Source organism: Carassius carassius, chromosome 44, assembly GCF_963082965.1.
Source record: "Carassius carassius chromosome 44, fCarCar2.1, whole genome shotgun sequence".
In the NCBI taxonomy this organism is placed as follows: domain Eukaryota; kingdom Metazoa; phylum Chordata; class Actinopteri; order Cypriniformes; family Cyprinidae; genus Carassius; species Carassius carassius.
The window spans coordinates 20,418,139-20,434,234 of NC_081798.1; the positions used below are offsets into that span (position 1 = coordinate 20,418,139).

The 16,096-nt window shown below is 38.0% G+C and overlaps 1 protein-coding gene across 1 annotated transcript; it reads left to right on the plus strand.

The window, feature by feature from the left end:
• The first annotated feature begins 423 nt into the window (after positions 1-423).
• LOC132126062 (dnaJ homolog subfamily C member 16-like) lies at positions 424-16,096 on the plus strand. Its single transcript, XM_059537072.1, has 15 exons — positions 424-569; positions 1,254-1,452; positions 2,440-2,506; positions 4,804-5,125; positions 5,298-5,482; positions 6,413-6,517; positions 6,608-6,766; positions 6,876-7,006; positions 7,105-7,282; positions 7,377-7,559; positions 7,727-7,803; positions 11,815-11,895; positions 11,990-12,079; positions 12,197-12,367; positions 14,953-16,096. The coding sequence occupies exons 2-15, from the start codon at positions 1,277-1,279 to the stop codon at positions 15,386-15,388; spliced, it is 2,361 nt and encodes a 786-aa protein (XP_059393055.1). The 5' UTR covers positions 424-569; positions 1,254-1,276; the 3' UTR covers positions 15,389-16,096.

Sequence of the window (16,096 nt, forward strand, 5' to 3'; positions counted from 1 at the left end):
GAGAAAGACTTACAGTCATAAAAACAACTGTAATTGTTCATCTAGGTGTCACCCATAATGCACAATTGAATTGAATGTTTGATATTTATTAAAATAAACTGTAAATCATATGTAAATTATGCTAATTTTTCACATGGGCTCAAACGCAAATTTGAAGCTCAATAGCATTTGAGGAGAAAGACTTGCAGTCATAAAACAATTGTAATGTGTTCATTAGGTGTCAGCTACAATGAACACCTTATACATTTTTAATATATATGTTTAAAAATTAATCGCAGCACCCTGTAATGAATTTAGATTAATTATATTTAAAATCTTAATCGATTGACGGCCCTAATATATATAATCCCCTAATAAAATATGATTTGATGAAGATCAGAAATAATACTAAATTGATTTTGGAACAAATCCGTGGGACTTTTATCTTAGAAAGTGTTTACCCACAATCCCTCACTTCCGGAAGTCCTGGACTGGGAAGGCCGGGGAAGCGGTCCACCCATTGCCATCGGGAAAACATGGATTGTTGCTAAATTGAAGATACATACGATTACAGCAAGAGTCGTGCCTAGGTATTACAATCATTGTGGATTAATGTGTTTAATGAGGCGTTTGCATGAAAGCGTCATCCTCTATAGGGCATGCAGCTCGCGCTTCTGCGCTCTGATGTGGAAATCATTAAATCGGGCAATGTTTTCTCGGCATATCTGTTAGTTATCAGACGCTGACAGTGCTTTTGTCTGCTGTAAATAATCGCTGTCTTATGCATTTTGACTGCACTGATCAAATGATCACACCTTGAGCTGATCTGATGCTGATTTACTTTCTTGATCGCTTCGGTGTGCTGGTTCCCATAGAAACGCTTCAGATGAAATTGCAGTCACTGATCAATAATAGACATTATATAGATCAGTGTTTACAATATTAGCATTCAGGTGACTAGAGAGGTGTGGGCACTGTTTACTGTAGACTGACTACACAAAACGTGGTTTGATATTATTGTTACCTTTTACATGTTTGCGTATTTTATGTTTTAGAATTGTTTTATTTTTTTATTTAGTCGGGAAGCCTATAATAGGCCGTTTAATATTATGTTCTATTGTGACAACTTACCCCATATAGTGTGACAACATGCCCCGCTATTGGAGTCAGTGAACTGTATGTTTCTTTGTTTGTTTATAAAGAAGTAGACCTTTCCTGAGTAATTTGTAGTGGTTTAAAGTGTGTGACTAGCCGAGTCTCCTCTGTTTGTGTAGCTTGTCGGTTCATATACCTCAAGATGGGAGGCTGGAGTATGTTTGTGACCTGCTGTGTTTGGGCCATTCTTCTCCTGGCTCTGTTTGAAGATTCACTCGCATCTCCGCCTGAGTTTGATCCCTACAAAGTTCTCGGAGTGTCCAAACATGCCAGCCAGGCCGAAATCAAGAAAGTCTACAAGAATCTCGTGAGAGAATGGTGAGCAGGGTTCCTGCGGGGCCTCGCAAAGTATGAAAAAATAATAGTGTTTCCAGATTTCTGCCCCATTTAGTTATTTATAATATAACAAATTAAGAATTCATTGAAAATACATTTGTCATATAAGAAGTGTGCTCTCATGGCAGCTGTTAAGTGATTCTTTAGTGATTGTCAAATACACTAAATGATTTCAAGGTCCACGTTTTCATTATGCATAATTCAGGTTATAATCATTTCTGGTTTCTTCTCACTATATTTTAGAACTGTATTACAGCCTCAAGTACCTATGCAAAAATACAAATTATACAGACTTTATAGAGACCTAAGGCCTTAAAATATGGCATACTGCCCTAATGAAGGCCTAATTTTGAACACTTGTTTACAGTACCAGTCTTATTTTTTATACCCTTGAACTTGGCCGATTATATGCCATCAGACTATTTTGTGTCATGGATTCTCCTCCGCCACAGAGGATGAGTTAAATTGGACAACGGGTCTCGATATTAGAGATACCATAAGAAAAGCTAAATTCTGAGCTAGTATATCTCTGTTAATTCATGTGCATCCATGCTTTCGTTTTATTCATAGTAAGATGGCAGTGATGCACAAAGGAAATAGGTTATATAAAACTAGAAATTGTAATGCATAAGCATGCAAAAACATTCCATGCGCATGTGAATAGTTTCTCGAGGGCACAAAAAAGTTTGTTGTGTTAATGTAAAAGTTTTTCGGGGGCTCTGTATTTTTGAAATCAATTGGGAAAAAAACGAGAGAATACAAAAATTAACTGATGGCTGGACTGTAAATATAAAGCTAAAAATAATGCTCTATGAACCAATTATGTTAAATATGGTCTGAAAATCTACTGAGATGTTTGGAAATTAGAGTCTGGAAAAGTATGGAGTTTTGAAATGGAAAATAAGTAGGAAACCTGCTTCTGTTTAATACAGTGTAATAATTGTGTAACTCTCTCACAATTATCCTTAGGCATCCAGACAAAAATAAAAGTCCAGGGGCAGAGGACATGTTTATCAAGATCACTAAATCATATGAGGTAGGATGGATGCATTGCATCTTGGAAATAATGTAAAGCAAGAGCAAAAACACTTTTTTTTTTTTACTTAATACTGTGTGTGTACACATTACTATTTAGAGGTTTGGGAAACGTGTGTATTTCATTAATGTTTTTAATAACTTTGTTTTTCTCATCAAGGCTGTATTTATTTGATCAAAAAGACATTAATATTTTAAATTGTTGTAATATTTCACAATAACTGTTTTCTATTCGAATACATTTAAAAATACATCATAACTCCAGTCTTCAGTGTCACATGATCCTTCAGAAATCATTCTAATATGCTGATTTGCTGCTCAATAAACATGTATTATTATTATCAGTTTCATATTATAGAACTTTAATATTTTTCTGGAAACTGTGATACTTTTTTAAGGATTATTTGATAAATAGTTAAAAAGAACAGCATTTATTTGAAATCTAATTTTTTGTTTGTAACATTATACATTTCTGTATGAACTTTTGAGCGCTAGTTTATTTATGGCACGAAATATGTGCTATAAAATGGCAAAAATTATAATGTATAATTACAAGCAATGAATTGTAAATTTAAAATAAAATGGATATTTATTTATATAGAAAATATTGTATTGTATTATACCAATATAGTCACACATTTTTTCTTTTATACAAATATTGTTATGAAATATTTATCTAAAATGTATAGCATGTGATTGTATACAATTGAACAATTGTACAATTACAATTGTAAATTTGGCAAATGTGCAATATTTTCTTGTAAATGTACGTTTACACACTCACAAATGTTAATTAATATCTGCTCATTATAAAGACTTGTTTAAGAGTTTAGATGCAAGAAATCAAGAACATAATATGTGACCTTCCTTTTTGACATACACATAATGCACTTTTGATTTTGGTGCCACCGTTTTGTGAATACAAAAAGTACAAAAAAAAAAGAGGACGTTCAATTGGTGGTTTTAAAGGGGTCATATGATGCAATTTCAAGTTTTCCTTTCTCTTTGGAGTGTTACAAGCTGATTGTGCATAGATAAGATCCCTGTAGTTGCAAAGACTAAAGTTTCAAAACCAAAGAGATATTCTATATCAAATTTAAGACTGCCACGTCCACGTGGTTTCAGTAACCGCAGTTAGTGTTGAAGCAGTCATGTCAGGGAGATGCTGTGTGTATCTAGGAGGAAGCAAAAGCACTTTATTTGGCCTTCTGAAAGTAGATGCATTTAGGAATCTTTAAGATTACTTACAACAGAACAGCAACACATTTTATGAATGACCGTTTCATGAAGGAGTGGAAGTAATTCTGACTTTGTGAGTGTGTGAGAGAGACACAGACAGACAGACAGAGGAAGAGGAGTCAGCTGCCTTAATCGTCAGTGGTTTGTGTACTGCAAACACATACAAGCTCCCCTTTCAGGCTTAAACTGATGTTAAAACTAAGGTCATTATTAACTCTCTTTACATTTATTTTGCGAGAAAATCTTTCTGATAAAAGATCGGTTTATCATTGATCTCCAAAAATTTGGGATCTCTCAACCAAGTTACTAACTTTGGAAATTAGATCAGCAGATAAAAGAAGATTGTTTTATAAGTACTAGAGTAGCATGAATAAGTGAATGTATCTGGGTGTCTGTTCCTCCATATATCTATTTAATATACTGTTTTACCTCTGTTCTGGTCGCTAAATGAGAGAGGTCTGAATTAGTTGATCTATCTAATTCTGGATATATTGAAGCATGTGATTATGGAAAGGGGCGTTACATTTCCAACGAGTGCTTGCGGTGTTCGGCCAATCACAATGCACTGGGTCAGTTGGCCAATCAGAGCAGACTGTGCTTGTCAGAAGGAGGGACTTTGTAGAAAATTATGGTTTGAGAGAGGCGGGGCATAGAGGACCTACAATAATGTACAGTATTTGAAAAATAATGTGTTTTTTAGCATGTCAACATATTCTGTTACACCAAATACACAAAATAATGATCTTTACAAAAAAGCATCATATGACTCCTTTAACTTAAGCCCTAGAAGTGTCAGAAGTCTGCTGGAAGAAGCAAAACAAAACATTTTTGCATCATCCGACACTTTTGCTGACAGACACACAGGGATGTTTGTTTGCATGTAACGCGGAGCAAAAGTACACATCATTCATTTACATACAACAGTACTGACATTGTAACAGGGCAAAGCTGGTTGGAATTTGCAAACTGGAGGAATTGGTATAAGATGCATTTAAACATTTGAATGTGTCTTCAGTAAAAAGCATGCGTTTTGAATTGCATGTGATTTGCTGTCCATAGATTCTTTCCAATGAGGAGAGAAGGTCAAACTATGACCGGTTTGGTCAAATGGACGAGAATCAAAACTTTGCCCGAGCACCGCAGGGCTTCAGACATTTTCATGACAGCTTCTACTTCGATGAGTCTTTCTTTCACTTCCCTCGGACGAGTGGTGATTTCACCGACAGCAAGCACCACCTTCACTACAACCAATACATCAGTGAGGTGCTGCCGGACAGTTTCAAGAGACCCTACCTGATCAAGATCACGTCAGAGTGGTGCTTCACCTGCATCCATATTGAGCCTGTATGGAAGGACACTGTGCTAGAGCTGGAGCCGCTGGGTAGGTTCTTCAGGATTTTCACCTTCACAGTTAATTCCAGTAGAATCGGGTAATATTCTAATAAGCATACAATGGCATAGCATGCAAGTATTGGGCAAATGAATCTTTATCATATGACAATATTTTCAGTTAAATTATATAATCGGAATATAAGCTATTGGTTTGTTTTTAGGGGTTGGTATTGGTGTGGTGGACATTGGATATGAGAGACAGCTTGCTAATCATCTTGGTGCCCACCGCACACCGTCCATACTTGGTTTAATCAATGGCAAAGTCACTTTCTTCCACTATGCTGTGGTCAGGGAACACTTGAGACAGTTTGTGGAAAGCCTTCTGCCCCAGAAGCTGGTTGAGAAGGTTTGTACTCAGCCAGCCACTTTGAGGTGTATTCTTTATTATATATTTAATTATTAATGACATAATTATTTTAATTCTGAGGTGAATTTAACTATATGTCAGGTTCGACTTAACTCAAGCACTGGCTCTTGTTGCAATGAACACGGACTGTCAATTGAACAATCACATAAATGCAGCTTAAAAGAGTTCATTAATGAAGTTTTATTTGCTGTTCACTTTCATTTCCTTATCCCTTTCCATTTTTTGTCACTCTTCTTTTCCATTTCCTTGCCTTTTCTCTTCTTTTCCGCTTTCCTTCCTTCCTTTTGCGTTTTCTTTTTCCCTTCATGCTCATTTTCCCACCCTATCCCTTTATCCTTTCTTTTTCCTTTCTCCTTTTTTCAACCCTTCCCTTTGTCTCTTTATTTTCATTTCCTGTACCGTTTCCCTATCCTTTTCATTCTCTCTCCTGTTTCCTTACTCATTTCTATTCCTTTCCTGTTCTTTTTTCATTGCCTTTCTTTTTCATTTCATTTTCATTCATTATTTTATCCACTTGTCCTCTCCACTTCCCCTTTTCCCCCTTTCTTTTACCTTTTCTTTTCACTTCATTCTTCCTCCACCCACTTTCCTTCCCTTTTCCCTTTCCTTATATCTTTCTGTTCCTTTACCATTTCCTTTCCCTTTCTCCTTTGCCATTTTTCTTCCTTTTCTTTTCCCTTTCCTTTTCTCATTTCATTTCTTCCTCTTCCTGTCCCTTCCGTTTTTCCCTTTTCCTAATCCTTTTCTGTTCCTTTTCCTCCTCTCTTCTTTCCCTCTCCCTTACCTTTGTTTTCCCACTTTTGTAACTTTTTCTTTTCCCCCATCCCTTTGTCTCTTGTATTCCCTTGCCGTTCTTTTCCCTTTTCCATTCCTTCCCTGTTTCTTTCCTTCTTTATTCTTTTCTTTTAGGTGACTGATAACAGCTACCTTGAGTTTTTAAATAGTTGGCATGAAGAGAATAAGCCAAGAGTGCTAATGTTTGATGTAGCATCTAATATCCCTCTTTTGTATAAGGTGAGTGTTCCTTATATTAGCCGTTCAAAGAGTCTGTCATTAAAATCATCTGTGTTTTTGACACAAGTTGTTATATTCTCTTGTTCGCAGCTCACCGCGTTTGCCTTTAAAGACTATGTACAGTTTGGCTATGTGGACATGGGCCTGACTGAGACCTCCAAAGTCGTGCAGAGGTTTAACATCAACACATACGCTCCCACCATGCTCCTGTTCAAAGAGAACACAGACAAACCTGCTGATGTTATACAGGTGAGGCCCAGCTCTCCATCTGCATACATCCAGCTGTAGTTTTTTTCAACAACTGTATACCGGCTGCTTTGTTTTTGCTAGACGAGTCCTTTTTTGTTTTCTTCTCTAGGCAAGAGGGATGAAAAAGCAGATCATTGACGAGTTTGTGTCCAATAATCGTTTCCTGCTGGTGCCGCGGCTGGTGAATCAGAAATTCTTCGATGAGCTGTGTCCAGTTAAACAGTTCCACCGTCGCAGGAAGTAAGAAATCTCACCTCTAACTGTAGCATTGGGTGTCGGTAGACTTACTGTATGTCTCTGAGTAAACCTAATCATTTCCCTGTCTTTCTGATTGACAGGTACTGTGTTCTTCTTGTTACTGGTGAAGGGGAGCAGTTTGTGTCAGTGAATGAGGCGTTCTTTGACTTCGCTTCTTCCAACACTAAAGAAGTTGTCAGGTTTGCTTATGTTTATCAGAGACAACAGCAGCCTCTCTGTGACACCCTGCTCAAAAAGGAAGACACAACCCCTCCACAGGTCAGAGAGATCCATGTGCTAATACACACACTCCACTTAGTCACTTTCTTTTTGATGCCATATGAATTTATACCTCTTCTGCATATAACTTCAGGTGATTCTCCTGGAGAGACGTAGCGCTACAGGAAGGGTCTTGTATCGGACTGTGATGGATGGATGGAATGGGAGTGATGATGATAAGCACCGCCTCCATGAGCAGCTTGAGATTCTACAAAGAGACCCCTCCTACCTTACCCATGATGCCATGCTGCCTGAACTCAACAATGAGTTTGCCTCTGTAAGTCATGTAGAGGGTAGTGAAGGGCTTAGATTGTCTTTAGGACTTCCAAAACATGGTTTAATGAATGCATTGTTAAACCTCAAGATTGTTTACATTAAGGTCTAAGTGGCAATAAAAGAAATAATTGACAGTAATAACGTATTTTGTTATTGTTATTATTTCAGATGTTTTTGATTCAGTGGATAAATGCTGCATATGATTACCTTGCTCAATTTTACTTTGATCTTCTCTACTCTAACTGGTGAGTACAATCATAAAGTGTTCATGGTCCTGTTTGCATGCCGTTTCTAAGCTCTTTTCCCCCAGAATGATTTGCGTTTTAGAGCCAGAGCAAAATCTTGGCCAGTGCTCTACCAGGCAAACTGGATCCTGTTGCAAACCAGCCACATTTTTCCACAGATTTGAGAAATGAATATTGCTATTTGTTGTTCACCGGACTAAAACCAGTCTAAAACAAACCATTATGGAAACACATAGAATGGTTCAAAAATCTGTGTCAGTGGAAAAAGGATGTGTGGTCTATTGTGATCAATCAGAAATTAAAGCAACATTAGCAGCACTTGACTTTTGGGTCATACTGTCGTAAATTGCAAAGTGTATTGTGCTATATTTGGTTTGAAACTTACCTCGACCATTAAAACAGCTTGTTCTGTGTAGTACGAATTAAATTTGGACGTACTTCATGTCACGAAGCCTACAGTGTGCTTTGTGTTGCTTCACTAACTGGAAGTCTCCAATGGTTGCGCACTTCAGAACTTTTCACCTACTGCTTTATGAAAACTAGTTAAAAAAATAAGACCTGTTCTAGTTTGGAATTGGATTTTAAAAATGGAACTGGAACTGCATGTTAACAAATCAAAGACTTAACGCAGAGTGTTCATTACACCCTGGGTGTGCATTATTTTCTAATATTTCAACAGATTGGAATCAATTATTCCACTTGTACTAGATACCACACCTCAAATATTGTTCAGATGTTATATTTCTAGACATTCATCAGGTTTTACCCTTAAAGGGATAGTTCACCCAAAAATGAAAATCCAATGTTTATCTGCATACCACCAGGGCATCCAAGATGTAGGTGATTTTGTTTCTTCAGTAGAACACAAACTCGAGATTTTGAACTCAAACCATTGCAGTCTGTCAGTCTTATAATGGAGGTGAATGGGAATCACGGCTAAAACATACAATAAAACAAAACAAAAACACACACAAACAAAACCACATTAAATCCTGCAGCTCGTGATGATTCATTGATGTGTAAAGACACAAAAAAATCAGTCATTGCAAGAAACTGAACCATATTTATATCGTTATTTACCTCTGATCTGCTTCTTTTTGCTTTAATGCAGCTCGCAAACGTATAAGTGCATTACCACAACCTTCCTCTCAAATGGACCATTACAACTCCTAATTGAGATTGTAGATAGAAAGTCAATGGTCCATTTGAGAGAGAGGTCGTAGTAATGCACTTATAAGTCTGCGATCCACCATAAAGCAAGAAGAAGATGCCTCACACAGGCTGTGTCGAGGACATGCTCACAGTTCAGACAGTTCAGTACATCAAAAGTAAAAAAACTATATAAATACTGTTCAGTTTTTTTGCACAGACCGATCATTTTGTGTCTTTACACATCAATGTATCGTCACTAGCCATAGGGTTTAATTTGGTATTGTTTGGGGGGTTTTTTTTGTTTGTTTTGTATGTTTTAGCTGTGATTCCCATTCACCTCCATTATAAGACTGACAGACTGCAATGGTTTGAGTTCAAAATCTTTGTTTGTGTTCAACTGAAGAAACAAAGTCACCTACATCTTGGATGCCCTGGCAGTAGGCAGATAAATATTAAATTTTAATTTTTGGGTGAACTATCCCTTTCTGAAAGATCTCAATCCCAGCTTGTTAATTCCAAAACATAATTTTAGACCTAGTAACAGAACCTACTAAGGGGATATAGACGCTTATATACCTTCATTATAAGGCTTATATAAGGCGTTTAATTTTTTGCGGCTCCAGACAGATTTATTTTTTCTTCTTTTTTTTTGGTCAATATGGCTCTTTCAACATTTTGGGTTGCTGACCCCTGACCTAGAGCAACTGATAGTAGACTAATGCAGTTATTAATTAAGTTCTTAGAGTGAGAGCATGAGAGAGAGAGAGAGATATCAAGGGTGGGTGAATTACCTGAGTCTGTGCGTCTCTCAACTGTGTCCAGCAGCAGCATCTCTACTAATAGTGAAACTGTAAGTTCATCAGCTTCAAGAACAATGCCGTTGTTACCTCCTCACTAGTGAGAAATCACGTGTAGCTTTCAAGCTACTATACTGCTGATAAAATCATCAGAGCAAGTGTGTGTGTGTCTGTACTGTATATATGTGCATTTAAAGAAAAGCATTCAAAAACTTAGTAATATAATATTACAACCCGAATTCCGGAAAAGTTGGGACGTTTTTTAAATTTTAATAAAATGAAAACTAAAGGAATTTCAAATCACATGAGCCAATATTTTATCCACAATAGAGCATAGATAACGTAGCAAATGTTTAAACTGAGAAATTTTACACTTTTTTACACTTAATTAGCTCATTTAAAATTTAATGCCTGCTACAGGTCTCAAAAAAGTTGGCACGGGGGCAACAAATGGCTAAAAAAGCAAGCAGTTTTGAAAAGATTCAGCTGGGAGAACATCTAGTGATTAATTAAGTTAATTGATATCAGGTCTGTAACATGATTAGCTATAAAAGCTTTGTCTTAGAGAAGCAGAGTCTCTCAGAAGTAAAGATGGGCAGAGGCTCTCCAATCTGTGAAAGACTGCGTAAAAAAATTGTGGAAAACTTTAAAAACAATGTTCCTCAACGTCAAATTGCAAAGGCTTTGCAAATCTCATCATCTACAGTGCATAACATCATCAAATGATTCAGAGAAACTGGAGAAATCTCTGTGCGTAAGGGACAAGGCCGGAGACCTTTATTGGATGCCCGTGGTCTTCGGGCTCTCAGACGACACTGCATCACTCATCGGCATGATTGTGTCAATGACATTACTAAATGGGCCCAGGAATACTTTCAGAAACCACTATCGGTAAACACAATCCGCCGTGCCATCAGCAGATGCCAACTAAAGCTCTATCATGCAAAAAGGAAGCCATATGTGAACATGGTCCAGAAGCGCCTTCGTGTCCTGTGGGCCAAGGCTCATTTAAAATGGACTATTTCAAAGTGGAATAGTGTTTTATGGTCAGACGAGTCCAAATTTGACATTCTTGTTGGAAATCATGGACGCCGTGTCCTCCGGGCTAAAGAGGAGGGAGACCTTCCAGCATGTTATCAGCGTTCAGTTCAAAAGCCAGCATCTCTGATGGTATGGGGGTGCATAAGTGCATACGGTATGGGCAGCTTGCATGTTTTGGAAGGCTCTGTGAATGCTGAAAGGTATGTAAAGGTTTTAGAGCAACATATGCTTCCCTCCAAACAATGTCTATTTCAGGGAAGGCCTTGTTTATTTCAGCAGGACAATGCAAAACCACATACTGCAGCTATAACAACAGCATGGCTTCGTCGTAGAAGAGTCCGGGTGCTAACCTGGCCTGCCTGCAGTCCAGATTTTTCACCTATAGAGAACATTTGGCGCATCATTAAACGAAAAATACATCAAAGACGACCACGAACTCTTCAGCAGCTGGAAATCTATATAAGGCAAGAATGGGACCAAATTCAAACAGCAAAACTCCAGCAACTCATAGCCTCAATGCCCAGACGTCTTCAAACTGTTTTGAAAAGAAAAGGAGATGCTACACCATGGTAAACATGCCCCGTCCCAACTATTTTGAGACCTGTAGCAGAAATCAAAATTGAAATGAGCTCATTTTGTGCATAAAATTGTAAACTTTCTCAGTTTAAACATTTGCTATGTTATCTATGTTCTATTGTGAATAAAATATTGGCTCATGTGATTTGAAAGTCTTTTAGTTTTCATTTTATTAAAATTTAAAAAACGTCCCAACTTTTCCGGAATTCGGGTTGTAAAATATCTGCAATAGACCATAAAGATTAGAGACTGAAAAAGTGCAAAAGCTGTACATTGTATGCAAAAATGTTTCAAATGGGATTGATAACAAATAATAGCAGACTAAATGATAATGACTTTTGTTGATGATTATTTTCAGGTTTATTTTTTGATTATCTTAGAATTTATTTATTTTTTTATGACAAACTTAAGAGCACCCTGTTTTGTCATGTTCTGCTTCCCCCAGGCGTGAGATGATGCCTGTACTGTCTCTGATCTTCTCCGCTCTTTTCATTCTGTTCGGGACTGTAATCATTCAGGCCTTCAGGTAGAACAGATTTTGTTATATCAAAGTGCTTTTGTAAGGAGAGTTTTTTGTTGATTAATTGATTGATTCATTCATTCATTTATTCGATCAACAGCGATGCTGGGGAAGACAAACCAGCCAAACAAAAGGCCACTGATCCACCAAAGACAGCAGAGAGCTCACCAGGACAGGAAAGCACTTCAAGGTAAGGCACTGTTTGCTTGTAAATAAAATATAATAACAGTATGTCAAATAGAGTTGGAGATCACAGATGTGTTCAGTTCATTAGCTGAATAGCTGACAGTTGGTTTTCCTGTTACAGTCGTCCACCAAAGAAGAATTTTGTGGAGGTAACGGAGCTGACGGACATCACATACATGAGTAACCTAGTCAGGTTAAAGCCTGGTCACATCAACGTTGTGCTGATCCTCACTGATGCTTCTAAGCAAGTACTGCTCAGGAAGTTTGCCAAAGAAGTGTATTCTTTCTCAGGGTGAGGCCTGCATATGTGTTTGAGAGAATGCTAAAACCTGTTTCTGGAGATCTACCTTCTTACAGAGTTTAGGCTGTCAACTATTCAAATCAAAACTTCCCAACTTAGAAGGCCACTTGAAGCTTAGCACACATTCAAATCAATACTAGCATTCATCATCTTCCATTAAGCTTTGGACAACTGAACCAAAGTCAATGATGCTATTTAAACATATTCCAAATCTGCGATTGTAGTTGTAAGTAGATCTCAGTAGATCCTAGAGAAGATTGGTACCAATGGTTTCAGTGATCTACATGGGCTTCCAGTGCTTTAGTAAATACAGCCTGGGTTCACTTGAAATCATCTGGATTTCATAAAAGCACAATAGGAACCATTATTCCAAACTTCTAATTTGTCAATGTGCACAATTAAAAGGTGCATTCCTTTTGTAAACCCTGGGTCCTTGCATTGTGCAATCACCTGTAAATGGTTTATATTTGTTGCTGAATGAAAAAAATCACACAAAATAACATTTTGTACTTTAAAACCTGAAATAAATTTGAGTAATTTTTTTATTACATTTTTAGATGTATAAATTTAGCATGAATCCGGCTAGTCATTTATTTTGTATGCTCCCCTCACACACATCAATATATTTTCTTCTGCACTCAGCAATTCAAAACAGATCTTGCAATACTGAGAAACCAATAAAACCCATTACAAACTAGGCATTTGTTGCATCAGTTGGGGACATAATTACTGATTATAATGACTTAAACTGTCTTTTTACGTGTCGCGTTATGTATCACGCCGCATAAACATAAAACCATGTCTGCATTTGTGATCGGAGAAACGACAAACAACAACACTACACTGCTTAAAACTCACATTTGAATAGTCAGTGGCAAATTCTTTAAATATAAAAACTTAAATATAAAAATTTACTTACAGTCTATGAGTCAGAACAGCCAACATTGTAGGCTACTCTCCCAGAATCAGGAAACAGTACTCCGTAAAATGCCCTGCAAACACTCGATTATTTGGTTTGAACTGTTCTGGAACATTGTTTTAAATACAACTTAACCACTGATTTCTAGTTGTGTCCTCTTTTGGAAGACCAAACAAAGTCGTTTCGATTTCACAATGAAACACACAGCATCTCCACAACATGGTTCTACAGCGAGAATCAAAGTTACACCTTTTTTTCATCGCCTAAACATTTGGGCAGCATTATACAATTTCCCACACAGTGATGTAGACGTGGGGGCATGTTTAAGTGAGGCGTTTTAGGAGTGTGTGGACAAGTCTTTTAAATAGAATATCTTTTTGGGTTTGAGACTTAAGGCCGGTGACACACTGGCTGCGTGGCGTTTCTGCTGCGTGTCAGGAGCGTGGCGGCTGCCTCACGTTTTCTGTGTCTTTACACACCAAAACCGTGCCTGACGCGGCGCTGGCGCGCTGCTGCTGCTGTAGAGGGAGGCCGCCGATAGACCAGGCTCTTGTCTTCATGACAACATCAACTTTTTTTTACACACCTACACCTACTGATAAAGGACACCGTCAACAGTATTGACGGCAAAATAGACTATGTTTGACAGGTGCAATATTTGAAAATCGATAATTATTTATTTATTTTTTAAATTACATTTATATCTGAATTTATGTCAACCTATAGACTTTCAAACATCAAAATGTCATGAATTAATATGTATTTGTGTACAAAATGACATATAAACATATTTTCCTATTATATTTTGCCTGGAAACGCTTCCAACACGCTTGCGTGTCACGTGAAAAATAGGCGTCGGTTCGATTTCTAGCATGCACGCGTTTTCCGCGCGTCTCACGCAGGCAGTCGGCAAGCTCTAACCTGTTAACATGGGAGCCGAATTAAAAACGGACACGCCACGCAGCTGAGACGCTTGCGCCACACATCCAGTGTGTCGCCGGCCTAAGTCTTTGCAACTTTAGGGATCTTATCTATTCATGAACAGCTTGTAACACTCCAAAGAGAAAGGAAAAATTTAAATCGCATCACATGACTCATTTAATATCATTACATTTTATTTGCTTTGTTTTATTTTGTGAAACATTTGTACATGAATGGAATAACTGTTTGATAGCAATAAAATTAAGCAATAAGCCCTGTGAAGCCATGGTTTACAGTGAATTTATAACCGTTAAGGGGATTTTAGGCACTCTGCGTCATGCTTTACAGCACCCCTAACTGTTATAAATTAAGTTAACCACAGCTTCTTGGGGCGTATTGCTTTATTTTTACACTAGGGATTAGGTGTCTGAAATTGAGTAGCATTCCCGAGGTCAAGTAAGAAGTTGCAGAGTTTTGATTTCCAGTCATGGTGCTTTCCAGACAACTCCAACTGCAACTCTCTTACCACCACTTTGAAAAACAATGGAGCATCATTTGAATATGAAGTCGAATGTCCATTTGCTACTATTTACAGGTCTGGAAAGTAGCATTACATTACTGGAATTAAACACCGAAAAAAAGCACGTCTCCAGAAGCTGTATTAAGCATCTTTGCTTTCAACTTAAATCGTGCTACAAACAAATGCAAAGAAAACTATCCCTATTTCCTCCCTCAGGTCTCAGACTCTTCACTACTCCTTTTTAAATGTGGACAAGCACAGCCAATGGATGGATTCCCTCATGGAGTCCGCTCCTGATGCCAGACCGTCAGACTGCTTGGACGAAGAGGAAGACACCACCTTCAACAAATCAGACTACACTGGCCATGTCCTGGCACTCAATGGCCACAAGAAATACTTCTGCATATTCAGACCCGTGTTCACAGGGGAGGAAGCCGAATGTAGTAGGTGGTCCGACGAGGATGCAGGGACGGCCGGTCCAAGCAGAGCCTCGAGGTCCCGGTCAAGTTCTCGACAGAAGGCCACCACTCTGGAGATCCACCACAAACTGGACCGACTGGGTCTGTGGATGGAGAGGCTCATGGAGGGAACTCTACCACGCCACTATGTTCCGGCCTGGCCCAGTCTGGACACTATAACACCACAGAAATAAGACTCTTCTTTGTCCTCAGGCCCATTGTAGGAGGCGGTCTGTAGTGACGTGAAAAGTGTTGAATTCTCAACATCTTTTCGATCCAAATTACTTTAAAAGATATTAAGTTATTCTGTAAAATGCACTGGTGATAAGTAGAGGTTTTTTTTTTGTTTTAGAGCACCATGTGCTCGTCGGCTGCTTTAAGGGCAAAACTCCTTTCCATCTGTTAACATACACTGTCTTTTTGTTAGTATGCTTGTTTCATTACTGTATGAATGCCAGTGTCCAGGTAAAGCCTCTCTGTGTAGCTTCCAACAGGGCTATCGTTTCTTTACACTGCTGGGTATGTGGCAGCTACAGTCCACCCATATATCATCCAGGGTCCTGTGAATTCAAGCAATGGGCCAGATTTCAGAAGCAACTCGTAATGAGATTACCGTTCTGCCTTTTTTCCAGTCAGAGTCACTAAGTGGATGATAGAAATTTGACAAAGAGTGTGTGTGGAAAAGGTTTAATCATCCTTCTCTCCTTATGCAAAAAGTCCAACTATATGAAAGCATGAAAAATCACGTTTTGAAGACTTGAGAAGATACTTAGATTTTCCTGCCATTCGTGCATGTGCTGCCTTTCCTTAAAGCCCATACTTTCTTTAATGTCATTTGTTTAATGTTTTGCACTTTGATGACTTGCTTAGGATTCGATTAATAAACGTAATATTTAAATAGA

Bases quoted from the DNA above. Each gene is read 5' to 3' on its own strand.
- LOC132126062 (XM_059537072.1), top strand. From the start codon at position 1,277: ATGGGAGGCTGGAGTATGTTTGTGACCTGCTGTGTTTGGGCCATTCTT. The intron at 5,126-5,297 runs GTAGGTTCTTCA...GTTTGTTTTTAG, and splicing joins GCTAGAGCTGGAGCCGCTGG to GGGTTGGTATTGGTGTGGTG. The intron at 6,767-6,875 runs GTGAGGCCCAGC...TTTCTTCTCTAG, and splicing joins AACCTGCTGATGTTATACAG to GCAAGAGGGATGAAAAAGCA.